This window comes from Ochotona princeps, chromosome 7 (assembly GCF_030435755.1).
Source record: "Ochotona princeps isolate mOchPri1 chromosome 7, mOchPri1.hap1, whole genome shotgun sequence".
NCBI lineage: Eukaryota > Metazoa > Chordata > Mammalia > Lagomorpha > Ochotonidae > Ochotona > Ochotona princeps.
This window is the reverse complement of record NC_080838.1, coordinates 32,929,286-32,948,867: the sequence shown is the minus strand read 5'-3', so window position 1 is coordinate 32,948,867 and position 19,582 is coordinate 32,929,286. Positions and strand designations below refer to the sequence as shown.

Genomic DNA, 19,582 nt, shown 5'->3' with positions numbered 1-19,582 from the left:
GTTCTTTTAAATAATCATGTATCATTTGTTAATCATATCTGACATGTTAGAATCAAAATAAAAATAGGATAATATCTCATATTTTCTGGTGCTGGATACAGTCAGAAAGTCTAGATCTCTTTGGGAAACAACTGTCAAACAAACACAAATTTTGTTGATAGGAGAAGTAAGCCCAAGAGATCTCCTACCTTGTAGCAACTACAGTTAATAACAGGTAAAGTACAGTTGAAAATTACCAAGAGAGTAGTTTTTAAGTGCCTGCATCACGTACACAAAAAAGGGTAAGTATGTGAGCTAATGTGTATGTTAATTGGCTTGATTTAAATGTATATATTCATCAGAGTATCAAGTTATATGCCATAAATACATACAATTTTTGCGAATTAAAATTTTGTAACCTCTATGTAAAAGAAATAACCTTACTGGTTTTATGAACTGTCTGGCTTTATGACAAAGAGATATTAATCATTTCCGTTACAAAGAAAATTATCTGTACAATGATCACAAGCATTTCTATACACAGATTTCACAAACTTATGTAACTTCTCATTGATGGCAATATTCATGAATGTAAATAAAGTTGTATTTCAAAAAACATGGAGACACATGAGAGCAACAAATCTTGGGAAATGTCTATTTAACTCCAAAAATTTTACTAGTTGTGGCCAAGACATCAATGTCAAAAATGCATTTGAAGCTGACAGAAATGAATGAGAAGATTTTCAACAGAATTAATTTGTTAAAGGCTGCGATTATGGCACGGCAGTGGGAGACCTGGACAGAGCTCCAGGTTCCTGGCTTCTTTGCTGTTGTAGACATTTGAACATTTGAGAAGTAAACCAGCAAATGGAAGAGCTCGCTCTTTCTGTCATGCTTCCTTTAAAAAATAAAGCAGCAGAAGCAGAAGAAGAAAAGAATCAATTTGTAAAATGTCACATTAGGAGAAAGCTAAATGTTTAATGTATCTGATGTGATTTTAAATATGTGATGTAACTAAAATATTGCGTCAATGTTAAATAGGCATGTGAATTATTTCAACAACAAATCTAAGACTTAGCCCAATTATATCCTTTTCAATGGAAATGAAAGATGCGCTTCATAGCTTTTTAATTTAAACAGATTTAATATGTAATATATATAAGTTAATATGTTATATATACATATATGTTAATAAATAAATATGATTTGTTGAAAATATATAATCTAAATTACAATTTAAAAACTGTAATTAAATTTTATACTTATATAAGAGGCAAAGACAAACAGCTTATAACCACTAGGACATCCGCCAAAAAACTGCAATAATTGGACCAAACCAGAGCCAATGCTGGGAGCTGGATACATAATCTAGAGCTCTCAAAAGGGAGGTAAGGACCCAATTATTTGAGCTATCACCACTGTTTCCCAGAATGTACATTAGCAGGAAGCTGTAGTTAGGAGACACAGACAAGTATTGAACTGAAGTACTCTGGACATGGGACCCAAACGATCTTTTTGTTTTTATTAATTCATTAATTACATTGTATTATGTGACACAGTTTCATAGGTACTTGGATTCTCCCCACCCCTCCCCAAACCCTCCCACCATGGTGGATTCCTCTACCTTGTTGCATAACCATAGTTCAAGTTCAGTTGAGAATCCCCCATTGCAAGCATATACCAAACATAGAGTCCAGCATCTTATTGTCCAGTGACCCAAACGATCTTAACCAGCGTTTGAACAGCTAGGCTAAATGCCCACTCCTGCTCTTAATTTATTTTAATTAAGCCACCTGACAACTCCATTCGGATGTTTAAATAGATAATATTGTGATGGGGTAAGCAATTAGCCTAGAGTTAAGGCATTGTTTGGGATGGGTTCACCCTCAATTTCAGCTTCCTCCTACTGTACCCCATAGGAGGCTGCAGTGTGATGGCTCCTTAAGTAATTGGGTTTCTGATAATCACATGGGAGACTGGGCCTGAGATCCTGGCTCTCTACATTGACCAGTCACAGCCCTGGCTGATGTAGGCTTTTGCAGAGTGACCCAGCAAATAAGAGCTTGATTTGTCTCCTTTCTTTCACCTTCAACGTGTAAATAAATGTTTTTTAATAATAAAAATATTTTTTATTTTGACTTACTATTTTAGAGATTTTTTTCACTATTGATTTCTTTTTAAAAAAATATTAAAGATTTATCTTTGATGAGTTTAAATATTTGAGAAGGATGTATGTTCATGTGGACTACTGATTAGGATGGGAAGGGTTGAGGATTAAGCGAAAGTGGATGAGACTATTGTTTCCAAGTTTCTTTTTCTTCTTCCCATATCTAAGGGAAGTGAGGACAGAAGGGGAAAAGCCACACTCAGCATCCTAACCGCATCAGCCCCCAGGGATGGTGAACGGCCACCTGATGTCATCCCAAGGTCCCCAATGTGAAGCATGCTCTGAGGGTTCTGCTCAACTGGTTTCAATAGTTCTGAAATGCTGTTGATTTCATTGTTCCAAGGATGAAGAAATTACTGCAAGTTCCCTTGGCTTACATAGCACATCCTGGATTCTCCATTCACCCAGATACTTTCTGTCAATGCCTGGCTGGAAGAGTTGTCCAATTTGTTCTGCCCTCCATCCTCTGCTGTGGTACTAGATGTCCTCTGCAGCCTCAATGGGCTGCCATATCCACTATGTGCATCTGGGCATGCCATCTATTGCACCGTAGGCTGGGCAACTGAGGAGGCCTAGTTCTGACTGGTGTAGCTGAGGAAACTGAAATTGAGGGTGGACCCAACCAATACAGGAGGATGACCCTAGCACTTGGGACTTACATCAATGTGGGACACCCAGATGAAGCTCATGGTTTTGGCCTGGCCCAGCCTCAGCCATAGTGGCCATTGAGGGAGTCAACCAGTGGACTGAACGGCTCGCTCTCTCTTTGTCTTCTCTTCTCTCTATATAATTCTGCCTTCCAAATAGATAATTTTTTTCAAAAATAATTATATTCAAATAACTACATTCTGATTATTAAAATGAAAAAAGCTTTTAAAAATTCCTGAAACTGGTCCTGCTGCAAAAGCCTAACATAAAGTAAAGACCTTTTCCGTTACAGCTTTGCCAGAAAATTGTTTATTCTGAGAATTAGCATAAGGTTTTCATTATAACCTAAATTTTATTTCATTAAAGATACACTAGGGACCTGGCATGGTAGCCTAGTGGCTAAAGTTCTCGCCTTACATGCGTCAGGATTCCATATGGATGCCAGTTCATATCCGGGCTGCTCCACTTCCCATTCAGCTTCCTGCTTATAGTCTTGCAAAGCAGAGGAAGATGGCCCAAAACCTTGGGAGCCTGCAGCCGTATGGGAGACCAGGAAGAGGCTCCAGTCTCCTATCTTTGGATTGGCCCAGCTCAGGCCTCTGTGGCCACTTGGGGAATGAATCAGCAGATGGAAGATCTTTGTCTCTCCTTCTCTCTGTAAAACTGTATTTCCAATAAAAATAAATAAACCTTAAAATAAAGATACATTAGTTTTCAGAATTGGTGGTTCCATTTTTTAAGATCACATTTCAAACCAACATTTTTTTTCACTGATTTATTTTCCATTTTTATACAATGTACTTGGAGGTGTCCTTTGTTTGCAAAGAATTAGTCCCATAAAGCAAAGATTTCCATGAGGCCCTCTGCGGAGTTACACAGACACAGTAAATAATAAGCAACCCAAAGCTAACTGTTATACGATCTTTTCTTCTTCCAGTTCACATCATGTTCAGCAGTTAAGTTATATACACGGTGGACACTGCTGGCCTGTGAAGTGTAAGTGTACCCATGTAAGGTGGAAAAGATGAGTGTGAACAGGTCCGACACTAGCGACTCAAGAAAACCAGATGGTGGCTCTGACTTGACAAATCACCTCCACGGTCTGGGACAGGATCTCTACTTTCCTTGTAGAGGATTTTGAAAGATACTCAATCAATACTGGGCGAGGGAATGTGTGTACATTATTTAAAGCTAATGAGGCAGGCATTCATACTATTACTTTCTAAATTATAAAACTGAATTAAATGGTCAGGAAAAAAAAACCATGCTACTATTTGGTGATAAGGAATCAAGTTCAGGTTTCCTATCCCAGATTCTATGACCTGTGAGAGTGTAAGTTCCCACAGCAGCAGTGCTCATCATGAAGAAAGGACTCCCTTATGTCTAGCTGAATGTGAATGTCAAAATCAAATTTAAGCAGAGAAGGCACAGAGAGAACAGGACCGACAGATGCTCTGATTTTCCTTCACATTCAGAGCATGAAAGAATGACACACTATCCCACTGAGATAAAAATTCTATCTCACAGGATGCAAAGAACAAAGATTCTTGAAGATAATACCCTTCGTGTCTCTGAAAACAGGTCATGTTTCAAAAACGTAAAGCAACACATGGTTCTACAAGAATGTGTAATAAATATATTCCAGAGAAGAGTGGTCCTCTGGGTTTCTAGAGTCAACTAACAAGAATACAGGCTACCCATTAAATAAACAGTAACTGTTTTTAGCATAAATGTATTTTATCTGGCACTTCTCATTATTCGATAGTGTTTTTCCCAATTGAAACTGTGGATGATTAAACAACAGAGAGAAGGTGGGTGCTCTGCCGTATATGAATGCATTTTGGGAAATCACATTTCTAGTGTTACTGCTGAGCGTGCACAGAGGACTATCATTCCGGGTATGAACACTGGTTCCTCTGTATCCTCTCAGATTAATAATTTGCTGCTGGAGCAGAAAATTCCTCCTCAAATGAAACATTTATTTAGCACTCAAAATCATGTCACATATTCTAGAGAAGGGGAAAAAAACACCCTGTAGTCTTTTTATAGGAGTGAGATATACTAATTACCAACAATAAATTGTAAAATATATATAAGGCAGTAAGACAAAGACTAACTGACAAAGGGACATATCCTATCTGCTGGCTCACTCCTCAAAAACACACAGTTGGAGCTGGGAGAGGCCAAAGCCAGGACCTTGGAACTCAGCCATGTCTCCCACACAGGTGGCAGAAATCCAGTGTCTTTTGCAATTACCTGCTACCTTCCACAGTGCCCATTAGCAGGAAGCTATAATTGGGGACAGAGCTAGGGCTTGGCCCAGGTACTCAGGTATGGATGCCAGCTCCCCAAATGGTGCTAAACACCTCACCAGACACCCACACCCTGCTTACTTAGCAGTGTTTGAGATCATGGAGAAACTGTTTTCAGCCAGAAGTCCTGAGTTTTAATCTTAGAATTTGCTGCTATGGGGTGTAGATCTACTGGGAAGCTATCTTCTTCCTCCAAGTTTCAATTTCATCCCTGATAAGACAAGAAAGATATTTCCTAGATCTTACCTCTTCATGAAGCACAAGGTACTGTCTTCAGATGGTATCAAGTCAGGAAGGGCAAGGCAGCTAGCAGGGGGGAATTCTACTTCCAACTACCAAACTATATAGGTGTGACGGTAAACCAACAAAAACTTTTCTGGAGTTCCAGATCTTCAGTGGTAAATAAGGACTGCTATAACAACAGATCTGTAAGCTCCCCGTAACACTTCCAACTGACCAGGACATGGGCCTCAGATCTGTCAATTCACATAACCCTTTTTATCTCTCAACTTCTTTATTTTTAAATGGGGAAATGTCTTGACTCCTCGACTTACAAAACACATGTGGAAGCATGTCAGAACCTTGCAAATACATGAGATTTTGCTTTCTCCTGCACCCTACGGGTTCATTCCAATGGAAACAGAGAGCTGGGGTAACGAACTGTGGCTGTTCTTTTCCTGAAAGTTCAGCCCAGAGGATCAGGAAAAAAGATGAGGGTGGGAGGGTTGTGTTCCTTGTGGAACAAGCCCATAGGCAGAGGAGACACAGGTAGTTTGGATGTAGGCTACTAACACGCACTCTGCAGGTATACTGGGTCAAGGCAGATAGTTTCCAACTGCCATTCTTTACACAGACTCACAGAGTTAAAAAAATAAAAGAGGTTAAATTACAGCATCGCCATCTGAGTAAAACAAGCCAGAAGCAAGACCTGCTGAGGTATTTTTCCCCTTTGCTATAAGCACTAATAATTCAGTCTCCGAGCTTGCTTGCCTAAGCACGTCTTTGCTAACGGCCTGCAAAGCTGGGAGCAATCAGAAAGCACAGCGGCTTGAAGTCTTTTAGTTGATTTAACTTTTACAAGGCTGTTAATGAAAGACAACAGGCCATGGCCAAGGGAAATGCAATGAAACTGGATGCCAAGAATGTATAATCAATGACAGGATCCTGATGTTTCACATCCCATCCAAGTCTTCCCTGTTCCTCACCAAAAGCTGTTTTATTATTCTCCGGTCTCTTATTTCTTATCTTACTACAAAAAAAAAAAAAAACAAAAACAAAAACAAAACTTTCTTTCTTACTTCATAAATGAGTTGTACTAAGATCCTTTTTTTAAGTTGGTAAATTGCTTTTGTACTTAAAATTTTACAACATGTCTTAAAATGACTGCAGAGATCCCACACGATGCCAAAGTCATCGGAGAGAGTCATTCGCTTCAGGTAACACTAATGCCACTATCACTTCTGGGTTCACACATGCCAATATCCTGAAGGCTGAGTCTCACAAACATGCCCTTTCCCTCAGTGAGCAAAGAACTCAAAAGATTCATATTAATTAGACAGCAAGAAATAAAACCAAATGCAAGTTGCCAAACCTTGCCATGAGCTCCTGTCATAAATGTGGCTTAAATCTTTTTAAACAATGATTACAATTCCAAGTTTATTATCCTGATATATGACTTCAGGGAAGACTTGCAGCTCCAACAGCTCAGGCAATGATGATTGTGCAGCAAAACCAGTGTCATTAAGAATAATGGTTAACACGTTGGATTTCACGGGGTTGCTTCACAGCTCTGCGCCCTCCATGTGAGGTTACCATGCAGAGCAGCACCCCACGAAACTAACACCATAGCATTTTCCAGCATTGGATGGGGGGAGTCTCGAGCAATGCAGAGGGAGAATGAGTTCACTTGTGAAGGAGAGAAAAAAAAAATCAGAGCAATTCTAGGGTAGAGGAAACCAAGAAGGTGAATGATCATCAGTGCTTACAACGGTCCTGACAGTTTATCGAAATCACACACATGGCAGAAATGAGTGCTATGTATTTCATTCTATACATTCCCTGTGCTCATATCTGCAGAGTAGATAAAAAAAGCACTTAAAAAAATTACTGCCTCAGTGAACTTTATCATTAAAATAAATACTACCCAACGGGTGTCTTTTTTTTATGAATATCGAAAAAAGTTCTGTATGTCAGGCACCCTCCAGTTCCTAGCATCTCAAAATTTATGTTAATCAACAACTTTCATAAAAAAACTATGAACACTCACTACGTGGTACATAGTGTGTGAGAAATCAAAACTTGCCCCGATTTCCAATTTTTCATTTTTACTCAAGATTATTATAATCCTATCGCAGGAAGGAAATCGGCAATGTAAGGTTTGTGTTTTAGAAACTTTTTACTAATCTAGTCACTTCATAGTAGACAAGTGCCTACTATCTAAAAGTATTAACTAGGATATGAAAAGCAAACAGTGCTTTAAAAATACTTAGCAAAAGGGACACACACACACATACAAATGTCTCTATCCTCGTGGATCGTATGTAACAGTAATGGTCCTACCATGCTTAACTAACTACTCATTCCTCTTAGAAAAATGAGTCTTGAAAAAGACAGAAGTGCTCTGAAATCCATACTTGATATTCTGGACGTCTCAAAAGGGAAAATTAATTAAAATATGCTGCCTAGGATTTATGGGATATTGGCTTCTAAAAAAAGTAAGCAGAAGAAAAACTTCTAACTCAAAGTTAAAATCCTGGTAGAATAATACCACAAATGACAAATACAATTAAGTGAAACCTACTTGCAGAGTGATGAGTTTAACGTGTCTTACACTTGGGCCAAAATAATTGCCATCAAAGAATAAACATCCTTTGAAAATATACTGTTCTTAGGATATTTGTGTTCTAGTGCTAAAAATATAATTGTGATGGCCTAGTATCTAAGTTTCCAGCCACTCTATTTTAAAATGTCATTTGAGATTTTCTCCTTTCCATACTCTACAATTATATATGGAAAGTAAAGTCACTTGGGCAAAGTCTCCAGGCACATCATTAAGCAACGTGCTTACATATTAAGAGGCCCTGGGAGAAATTTTAACCTCTTCCTGAGTACATTCTTCCCAATGGTAAATCCATGAGCCTTTGCTTTGCTTTCATTAACACTGACAATGACTTTCACTATAACATAACGGTTCTTAAGGTGCTAGGGTGAGTGAATCTTCAGGGTTCCACCGCGATTCCCTTTTTCAAAGACTATGACAGTGGGTACAGTATTTACTCTTTCTTTATAAAATGGAAATAATGATTACTTACTCCATAGTGTTTCTAAGAAGATTAAAGAAAATGACACATGCAAAGTGATAGGATAGGTTCCTCCGGCACACAGTGTTAATAAATGACTACTATCATTTTAAGTTAATTGAAAATCAAATCAAGATGCTTTAAAAACAGATTTATTTAAAGAAAAAGAATATCTTCAGTAGGCTTAAACAGAATAAACAGATGTTTGCCATTGCTGCTTCTTTTAAGGCTCTAATTTAAAAGCATCACATTCTCTACACTTCATACAAAAAGAAGTTGCTTTATTATATTTTTTAAAATTAAAACTGCAGAAAAAGTGTATTCCCTACACCAATATGGGAATTTTGTGAATTCTACATAAATATTAGGGAGTGAACATTTAATTGAGGAAAAAAATAACTGCTTGACTATAAATACTTACAAAATAGTCTATAACTTATCTTAGGAAAATTATCTTTTTTTGCCTCCAAAGCATCAGTGATAACATTGTTTGACAAGTGTGAAAAGATATTCAATAATTATCAAGGGTGGAAAATACAACATGTCCATAGCCTTGATTCTAAACTGGGGTGTTTTTAATACTTCATAAAAAATACTTTAACTCCTTTCTGTAGGTGATTCGGGATTAAAAATTTACTTTTTTTTTTTTAAACTTTAGGGGCTTGTTTGGGGGAGATTCTAAACATAGCCTAATGCCACCCTGGGTCTCAAGGGCAGCTACACAGCAAGTCCTTTGGGTCATCACTTTTATGGTGGCATTTCTAGGGTGCCTGAAACTAAACATAGGAAAACTTTGCAGGCTGCAGTTGCAAAATTCATAACGCCCAATGCATTTTCATGTTTATAAGTCTACTATTAAAATGTCAACCTTTCATCTTTCACTACTTTCTTCATTAGTCATGTGAATTAATCACCAATCCTGGGATTACAAACAGTGCACTAAATTTTCTGACTGGAAAGGAAGGGCAACAACTCGTGTGCACATCTACTAAAATTATCTGTCGGAAAAAATGCAAAAAATAACCCACACAGAAAATGATGCTGGATACATTTCCTGCTCTTGGAACCTTACTTTATACCATTATTGTTATGCTCGTCACATGATTTGATCTCAATCCATTCCTCCAATTTAGAAAAATAATCAAAAGAACAAAACTGTTCAATATGAGAAACTGACCCTCTGCTCTCCCGGAAAAAAGCAAGAATTCCGAGAGCAGATAAAGGTTTAGAAGCTGATTTATAAATCTCTTGTCTGTGTTCTCAGCCCCTCTTTCCTCCCAGCTGAAGGCTGATTTGAGCCACTCACAAAGTTCATGAAGAGCAAGGCTGGTGATAAAATCTGGGGTCTGGACTCCCCTTCCAATTCCCTTCCCCGTAACTTCCAAAAATCCCACATAAGTGTCTAGCTAAACCATCAACAAAATTTCATGTAAAAACAAGAAAGGCACTGCAAGTCTATGAAATCAGTATGCGGGTGACAGCTGCCATGTACCAAAATCAGGGAAGGTCAAGGTTTGTGACTTTATGTAAGGCTCTCATAATTCTACAGGTAAAGTGGTAAACTCCTGAAAATCATTACTAACAAAGATCAGGAAATATCTACTATACCGTTTAGTTTTTTAAGAGCCCTATGAGCTCTATGAGGTTCCATTTTACAGAAAGAGTATATGATGAGCCCCAGGTTGTGCTCCTAGAAATTGTATTGGAGGGCCGGGCGGCATGGCCTAGCGGCTAAAGTCCTCGCCTTGAAAGCCCCGGGATCCCATATGGGCGCCGGTTTTAATCCCGGCAGCTCCACTTCCCATCCAGCTCCCTGCTTGTGGCCTGGAAAAGCAGTTGAGGACGGCCCAAGGCTTTGGGACCCTGCACCCACGTGGGAGACCCGGAGGAGGTTCCTGGTTCCCGGCTTCGGATTGGCGTGCACCGGCCTGTTGCGGCTCACTTGGGGAGTGAAACATCGGATGGAAGATCTTCCTCTCTGTCTCTCCTCCTCTCTGTATATCCGGCTTTCCAATAATAATAAATCTTTAAAAAAAAAAAAAAGAAATTGTATTGGAGCTGAAGCTTAAGTTTGTCCACTCGAGGGCCTTTATTCATCATAAACAGAAATCAATTCAAAGAGTTCCCACCAGGTGGTGGTGCAGTCTTAGTGGGACATTTATGAGAGACTGCTCTCTCAAGTATTGGGGTGCTCCTGACAGTGCCTCGCATCCAGCAATGTTTAATGCCCTGCAAAAGTGCCGAGAGGCAGCTCTCACACAAGCAAATAACTGTCACCCTCAGATGCCAGCATTCTTTCTTCTTTTGAAAAACACTGATTTAGATGAATTAAAGATTAAGTCCCTATCACAGAGTACTAAACAAAATGGGGATTCGGCCATAAGTTACTTCACTGTCATCATGAGTAGTTCACTGAGGGTTGGCATGAACACTCTGCCTACAATTATTTGGTGTTTCTAAGTTATCTCCAGCTGTGAAAACATGAGAGGCTTACTGGAACCAAATATAAATAAAACTCAGAATTGCTCCTTATGCTTTTACATTCAGATTTGCCCGAGAGCTGGAAGGGGCATAATGTTTTGTGATTTTCTATGCATTCAGATTTTATGGTAGTGAAAGATGTATCAAGGAAAAATTACTATATCTTAACAACATCAGAAAAGAAAAAACAAAACTGAAATCTATTCAGCAGATATATAAATTGACTTGCTTCCCAGTTTAGATATGGGAAACACGGAACCGGATTGGTATTTCTCAAATCATGATCTAAAAACAGCCTTGAGTGATCCAGACTAGTATGTTATGAAGATCTGTATGCTTCCTATGACAATGTTTTCATTTTGTGTTTTTGAACTGACAATAATTCAAGCAATAAAAAATAAGATGAAAGTGGTATGCTTTAAATTACCAGGATAAGCATCTGATAACCTAGAACTGCCCTGCAATTTTTGCTGTTCCGGTTGGGATTTGTGTAGAGAAGAAAATAAAAGTAGTAAATCTAACACAAAAATATGGTTTTACACCCAGTAAAAGCCAATAGCTGGTATTCTGTACAACAGAATAAAAATTTCACGGTTGTTCAAACAGGAGGCCCAGAAGGAGAAGTGACTCAGCATAGGGCAACGGCAGCAAGGGCCAGCTGGTCTCACCACACTGCTCACTGGGCAGTCAGGGCCATATTCACCCAGCAAGGGTGATTTAACGAATGCTGTCAATGTGTATTTGGCTATGGTTTTATCATTTTGCTCATAATTAGCTTAAAATTTATTCTGGTATTACAGGGGCATAAATGATGCCACTATGATTAAATTATATTTACTTTTATTTATTCTACTTAGAAAAGTTCCCCATTATCTAACCTTAAAATAAAAGAAAATCAACACCAAGTATAGAAAATTTACGGAACCTCTGCATCTGCCCACATCACTTTTGGGGGGATTTTTGACCCCTCTACAATGACACATTTCACTCACTATAGACTACCTGCTCCTTCAGAGCAGACAAGCAACTCTGCGGGAGTGGATACAATAGTTGGTCCAGGAAGGCCAGGGTGTTTCGGAGAGGAATAATACAGATAAGAAGGTACTGCTCTAATAGTAGGTGCTTAAGATCCACATCAAGAACAAACCTTTCCATCATATGAAGCAGGCACAAGGAGAATAAAAGCAATACAGGTAAGAAGGAAAAGATAGATGGATGGATGGATGGATGGATGGATGGATAGATAGAGGTAGATGGCAAGGTGGATAGATAGGTCCAGGGTGGGAAATGTCTAGTTATCCAGTCATATATAACATTGTGAACTCATTTGGTCTGGCCCTGCCAAGGCAACCAGAGACATGACTCAAGATTCAGTGGCTACACCAGGGTACTTTTTAAGCTGATCATTTTGTATGGCCTGTGATGTTATAAATATTCAAATAGCCCTTAGCAGAAAAAGGTTCCCCACTCCTATAAGGAAGATAGATGGAAGGAAGGGTGGACAGACAGATTAGTGAATTAGATAGATAAATAAACGAATGGGTCTTGACAAGGTTATTTGATAGCTGATTTTGCAGCTAAATCAATCCTTTAATACTTTAATTATGTGAGTTAACTTTGTTCGGTTTTAAGTGGGTTTCTGTCACTTACTGACTAAAAGCTTTTTAATTACTGTGCTGGAGATCAACAAACATCTACTTCTTTAATGGGAGTACATCATTGAAAGAAATTAGATTATATGACCCCTCCAATATTCAACAATCCTGATGCTTACATATGTTAATCATTTCATCATCGCAAAAGATCAGTATCTTGTCTCTTACTGGGCCAATAGCATAGGTATTCAGCAGAGTACAGATGATTCTGATTTTTTATAATTATCTCTACAGATACAATGGCAAATGAGGATTTTATTTTCCTCCCTCAAACTTATGCACGAAAAATTATTCAGAGAAGGTAAGCTGCAAAAAGTTATTCTTGCTTTACAATTCAGAATCAGGATAACAATAGAAGCAAAAGAATAAAGATGTTAACAAAGGCTCATAAGACTATAACAAAAGAGCCCTCCCACCCATAAAATGAAAAACTGGAAAAACACACATCTTTAAAGCCTTTAACAAAATGTTTTGGAAAACTTATCAAAATGACTGTGACAGACTTAACACTCAGTTTTCATTACCTATGTTAAACACTTGGTTGAAAATGAACACATTTTCCTATCTTTCAGAGAAAATGAATAAAGCAATTGCATAAAAAAATCACTCAAAATAAAGAGAATACCAAGTCAGTAATAAAATATTTACAGAGCTAAATATCAAATGAATGACTCAATTGAAAAGACTTTCTTGAATTTTTATTCCTAGGTATACCTCATAGACACTTTCTCCTGAGAACCTGATCTAACAGATGCTTCCAAGCTGTATCCATCAGCTGTAACTCTGGTCAGCTGAATCTCTGTTCAGCTAAACTAATTTCATAGGAAGTCCTGCAAAGTCAGTGGCTGGCTTGCATCCTAAACTCAGAAATTAGTCATTTGTCAGCTGTCCAATTACCAGTCAAACCACTCATTTCTTTAATGATCCCATAATCCTTACCAAGTTTTTGTTTTGCTTTAATTCTAGGAAAAGATTTTTATCCTACAATCAGTTTTGAAGGCAAAAATGCATCTTAATACAACAGTTATAGATTAAATGACTCATTAGGTTGAGGGAGGCATTTGGTTTAGCAGTTAGGCTGTCTGCTGGGAAGGTGACATTCGAAACCAGAGTGCCTGGGTTTGAGCCCAAGCTTCCTGCTAATATACACTCTGGGAGGCAACAGTGATGGTTTAAGTAGTTGGGTCTTTAGCACTACAGCAGAGGTTCAAATCAAGCTGAGTTGCTTGCCCCTGATTTTGATATGGTTCAGCCAGGTTGCTCTGGGTATTTGGGGAATGATCCAAGGGCAGGAACGCTGCCCGCCTCTGTCCCCCCGACTCTCAGATTAAGGAAGAGGGGCATCCTATAAAGATGCATTCTCTGTAATCAGATACTGTTGAAGGTTCAAGTGACTTAAATGCACTTATACTTTAAAAGAAACTATAGTAGAGACGAGAGTCCGGTTAATGTGGGTGGAACTAGTTAGAAAGGAAACTTTGTGGCCTAGCATAACCAGAAGGTTAAAAAGACTGAATCTTGAGGCATTAGATATGAGACTTCCAGAAAATATTGTCTACAGATCTTTGGATCACAGACCGAAAACAAAAAAAAGCCACTGAAATTTTACTGTTAATCTATGTTAAGTCTGCATTACATTTTACAAATTGATTTATTTCAAGGACTAACTACCACTGCACCCACTTTTTTTTTTTAAGTTCCGGCCCCAAAGTGGGTCTAGAGTCTGGGGTTTGGAAAATGCTGGAAAAAGAAGGGCAATGAGAAACATCATCAATGAGAAACATCCTTTCTTTGAGGGTACAAAAGGCGGTTCAGAGCTGGCTGTGCGGACACTAGTTAGAAGCAATAAGAGAGAAAAAGAGCTATTACTGCAACATAATTCCCATTGTAAAAATACTATGTATAATATAAAGTGAGATTGGGTCAATGCCCAGAGGGTTTTATTATCTTCAGCACTAACATGTGCCTACCAAAATATGCTCAACAAATCACTTGTCTGAGCATTTCGGGAAAGTGTATATTCCAACAAAACTCTAGAAACAACAACTTTTAAATCTGAATAGCTGTGTTCATTTCCACCACTTGATTCTAGCGTAAACACCTTGCAAGTAAGAATGGCACAGCTTCTAGAAATGAAAAATAACTGGAAAGAAACAGAAAGAAAGAAATCCCAGACATAGCACCTCGAACTTGACGGAATTCAGCACAGCTTTTTCCTGTCAAATGGTTATCACACAGCACTCCATGGGAGTGTAAAGCATCGGTTTCTGGACTTTGATCCACACTGTCATAAAAACTGGTTCTCACTTAATATTTCCTATTTCCAGCACATGCCAAATATTCTCAAGCTTCTGCCTAGTACAAAACAAAGTCATAAAAAGGCCATCCTGTCACCCTTATAATATTAAATGACCCAAAAACAACACCACCCACAATTGCAGGGTTGATTAGGAGCTAATGAAAGGTAACATTATTCTAGTGTGCTGTCAAGAATAACACCAGCTGCTAATGGGATTAGAACCAAGCAGGGCCTTGTTGGTGAATGCATACACATGCAAGTCCTCAGTTAGCACAGCATCTCAAGCCTACAGCACTGCAAGCCGCCCAGAACCAGGAGGGTGGGAGCCTTCCAGATGGGATACATTAGCCTCATGCCAAGTTTATGCCACTGGATTATGTTCCGAATTGTTCAAAAGGCATCCTCAAATGAACACAAACAGGGTGTGACGGATAAGGAGCATCGAAGCCCATGTTCCGAGGCAGTTAGCTCTGTATCTGAACGTCGTTGCAGGAAGCAATGGGACACATTCGCAGTCACTGCTTCAGAGCCAAGAAAGGTTACAGGTGCATGAGAAACGCTAGAACATTCACTCTGTTCACCAATCACTCCACATCCAGGGATAGGAGAGGATACAGAAGAATGTGTGATTGTCAAGTGACAAGTCAACAACATGGAAATGGCTTCATCAGGAAGCCTGCTCTCTGGCTCAGATGAACAATCTGAGCAAATCTACATTTATTTCAGTTCTTACCATGTGCCACTTGACTCTTAATCCTTTAGAACTATTCATGGGCTCCCAGAATCACAGCCAGCATCCATTCTACACTTATAAACTTAAGAGAAGCAAAAAAGTAAAAGAGATCTAACTTTCTAGCTAAAAAAAAAAAATCGCCACAAAGTTAGAATGCAGACAATAAGTTTTTACCACACTGCATGTGAACCACACTGCACTCAGCAATTTGACAGGTTTATGATCAACCGATATCCAACCTCCCAGGCTGTGTCACCAAACACAGAGCCAAACTGAAAAACCTTTTGGGTGTACACAAATTCTTAGAGCATAGTATGTTCCTGACACTGAAAAGTCTGAATATTTTAAGTTTTGATACCACAAGCCTACCTTACCCTCAAATATTCTATGCTTTCGTTTTCCATCGTCTACTCATCACAAGTTCTTTAACACACATGAAAATGATCTGCCTATATTGCTACCATTAACCAGCTTTTAGAGATGCCTCGGGCAGTCTGAGGATCCGAACTTCAGAGGGAATGCTCCGATTCTGAGAACTGGGATTTGCCTCAGACATCAATGTGACCAAATTAACTCTTCCTGTTTGTTTCCTAGTAAGATGCTGCTGCACGTTCAAAGTTTCAGCAGGCTCTGAAAGTGAAATGTTCTTGTCTCGGAGGAGTCACTCACCAACACCTGGGGGAAAAGAACGCCCGAAGGGACATGACTGGCCAAGCTCCTCTGCTCTTCACTTTTAGATCATCTGCCTCAAGAAGCTCCCCAGGAACATTAAAAATCAGCCTGATTCCAGACTCCCGCCCCATTCTCTGTGCTCTAAATCAAGGACAGCACAAGGGTGGGCAGTACAGGAGGGTATGGAATGCCCAAGCAGCAGGTTACTCCTGACTGCTGTGGGTCCTCATCTGGACTCAGGGTCCTACCACGTTCCTTCCAGGGTTATCCGCGCTGCCATCCCCCTGCAGACTTGGGGTTTTGGAGGACGAAAACGAAAGCAGGGAGAACTTTGAAAAAGTCATCAGTTTTGTCTTGACGCCTCTGCCTTTACCAAAATCTTGGAACTAATGAAATTCACACCAACTCTGAACCTTCCTTAGGAAAAACAGCATTGAGGGAGGGAAGCAGGGGGCAGGCTAAGATCCCCAAGCAAAGCATTCTGAAACATTAAAGACACCCCCCCAGAAAAAGGAAAAATCCACAGTCCGTTTGCTAGTGGATATCAGCGTGCCAATGTAACCAGCGTTCCCGCCACTACCATTCCACACCAGGTCCCTACCGCGCCTCCCAGGGAAAGTAGAAAGCCGGTGATGCTGCAGGAAGTACCTTGTTTTGTCTCCAAAGGGCAACATAGCAAACGTAGAAAGTTCGTTTCCGAACTCCGCTGATCCCGGAGTCTAGAAGGCTCGGGGGGAGGGAGCAGACGATGTGCCCAGGTGAGGTCCGTGTCACCGAGCCCACTCCCTTCCAGCCCCCGCGGCCGCCCGGGTCTCCTCGAGCAGCGCCGCCCCCTGGCGGGGAGCGCTCGGCAGAGGTGCGGCCGCGCGCCGGCGGGTGGGAGCCCGGCACCCAGCCCCGGGCCGCTCTTCCACCATCACAGCCTCCCCGTGCTTCGCTCTCCTGGCCCTGTCGGCCAGCACCCGCTGCCCTACGGCCGCCGCCCCCAGTCGGCCGGGGCGGGCGGGACTTGAGCCCCTCTCTCCAAAGAGCTGGGTCCTGGAATCAGGCGCGGTGCGCGCGCGGGCCTGCCGCGCCCCCGGCTTCGCCCCGACTGCTAAGGCTTCCCGGACCCCGCCGCCGCGCACTCTGCGCGCTCCACCCTTCTTGTCCCTGGGCTCCGGTCTCAGTTCCTCCCCAACTCTCCCGAGAGCGATTCCCACGCACTCCTGGATCGCTCGCCGCGCAGCCGCGCTCCCAGGGGCCAGGCTCCGTCCTCCCCGCCCTTCCGCAGCGGCAGCCCGGGCGCTGGGCTACCGACCCGGGGGAAAGCTGGCTTGTGGGGTGTCCGTGGTTAGCCCCGGACCTGCCAGCCTCCCGGGGCTACGCTCCTGGAGGCTCCTCTCCGGCGCCCTTTGTGTGCTCTGATGAGAGGCTTCCTTTTGAGAGCGAGCGAGCGAGCGAGCCAGAGAGAGAGAGAGAGAGAGAGAGAGAGAGAGAGAAAGCAAGCGCGGGACAGGGGACTGGGAGGGGTGTGGGGAAAAGGCGATCACACTCACTTTGGGAGGGCTCCGGCATGTTGCTGCCTAGGGCTTCCTCGAGGTCTCGTCCCTACCCAGGGCTTCCCCGCCCCGCCAGGGCCAGGGCGTGGGGCACGGGGGAGGAGCGGTAGAGGCTGGGACCGAGTTGTAAAGGGTGCTTCCGGAGCTGCTGCAGAAAAGGGGCTTAGCCAGTGTTTTGGTTTTGCTAAAAGAGGGAAGGCCGAGAGCGGATGTGGGGACTCCGAGGGTCGAGGGAGTGGGGGTGGGAGGAGGGGTTGGGTACAGTCACTTAGGTATTTGAACTTTACGGGTAAGTTGGATGGAAACTGACGCCTGGACTTTTCGATTGTGCTTATTTAAAGGCGAGGTCTGTTAGCCAGTAAGAGGACCGAGGACTTACTTCAAAAGCAAAGGACCTGGGAGCATGAGTTGTTTAAGGGTGATCGAAAAGGAAAATTCAAGAGGGAGAGAGAGGTCAGGCTCAGGTCACACTCCGCGCACAGGCTGCGTCTTCCGAGGATCCTCTTCTTACCTGGTGGCTTTTCTAACAAAGTAAGAGAAGGTAAAATCCCAGTGGTCGTCCAGCCACGCTTCCACCGAGTCCTGGTCTCGCGGGTGCTGCTGCTGCTGCTGCTGCTGCGGCCGCCCGGAGCTGGGGCCGGCCCGTTCCATGGTCTGCGCCGCGCGTCTCAGCGGGCTCGCCACGGCTGGAAGCGCGCTCGGGCTGGGGTCCCTTCCCTCGGTGGCTCCGGCCTTGAGAGCCTCCCCCCCTTGGCCAGACTAGGGTCGGGCCGGCTTTGAGTGAATCTGCCCCGGCGCTGGGCCAGCCTTCTGCTCCGCCCCGCCCCTCCCTCCCCGGTCCTCAGGGCTCCCAGGTGTGGCGGGCGGGGCCGGGTGTCGGCGCTCCGCGTCCTCCCTGGAGTCTGACAGAGACGCACTCTCGCAGGTTCCCCCAGAGTCCTGGTTCTCTGGCGGCCGCCAAGGGGCCCCGCGGGCTCTCCGGAAGCCTAGTGGCCGCGACTAGAAGGAAGGCGAGCGGCCGCTGGGGTGCGCTGTGAGCCGGGCTGGCTCCTGGGGAGCGTGCAGAGGTAACAGTTGGGTGTGTTCGCGCGTCCCCAGGCTACGGGGGCGAGGGCTACCACTTAGGGGACCCGTTCCAAGATTTCCCCGGAAAAGGAAAACAGGTGCTCCTCTGGGCGCTTTTCCCCGGGCCTGGAAACGAGAAAGGACGGTCCCACTGGCTTGCTTTCCTGCAGCCCAAGGCTTGGAGCAGGTTAGGAACCGGCACCCACCTCATTCTGAAGCCCTCCTGCCTGAAGTTTCGCCCAGGTGTGGAGGGGGGAAGCGGCGAGTCCTAGGTGGCCGACTGAGAGTGGAGGTGGCCGACCCTAGTGATAACACCAATATGTATGAATGAAGTGACTTTAGCGGTTGCGTTTAGCACCTCCTTTTCATGAAAGGAGGGAGATTTTCTGGAGAAATAAGGGCACTTCTGTACAAGTAAGTGAAGTTGAAAACACAGGAATTAACAGCTTAAAGGGCCACTCTTCCCACTTAATATGCATAGTCCCTGCTCATGCTTTAAAAAAAAAACCCGATGTCTTCCTTTCTTTGTCCTCATCCTCATTTCCCTGTCACACATCAAGTTTTAATACTGGGTTTTGCAATGACCTAATTTTTTTGGCAGAATTAATTTGGGAGTTTTACGTGCACAATGTGTGAGTGACACCATTAGTAGTGATATACCGCAAGTGTTTCAGCTGATATACTTTTATAACCCCCCCCCCCTCAAAGTGTTCTTGACATGAGTTTAAGGG

The 19,582-nt window shown here is 42.4% G+C and overlaps 1 protein-coding gene across 3 annotated transcripts in view; it reads right to left on the bottom strand.

The window, feature by feature from the left end:
- The window catches only part of PDE5A (phosphodiesterase 5A), a 151,336-nt gene extending 132,503 nt beyond the window's left edge, over nt 1-18,833 (bottom strand). Inside the window, exon 1 of one of the 3 annotated variants that reach the window (XM_058666909.1) lies at nt 18,298-18,833. In XM_058666909.1, the coding sequence (XP_058522892.1) occupies nt 18,298-18,437 (140 nt within the window). In that variant the 5' untranslated portion in view covers nt 18,438-18,833. Of the gene's footprint in view, nt 1-16,893; nt 17,680-17,783; nt 17,913-18,297 lie in introns of those variants that run through there. The other 2 variants (XM_058666911.1, XM_058666910.1) reach the window with 2 other exon arrangements.
- Nucleotides 18,834-19,582: the final 749 nt, after the last annotated feature.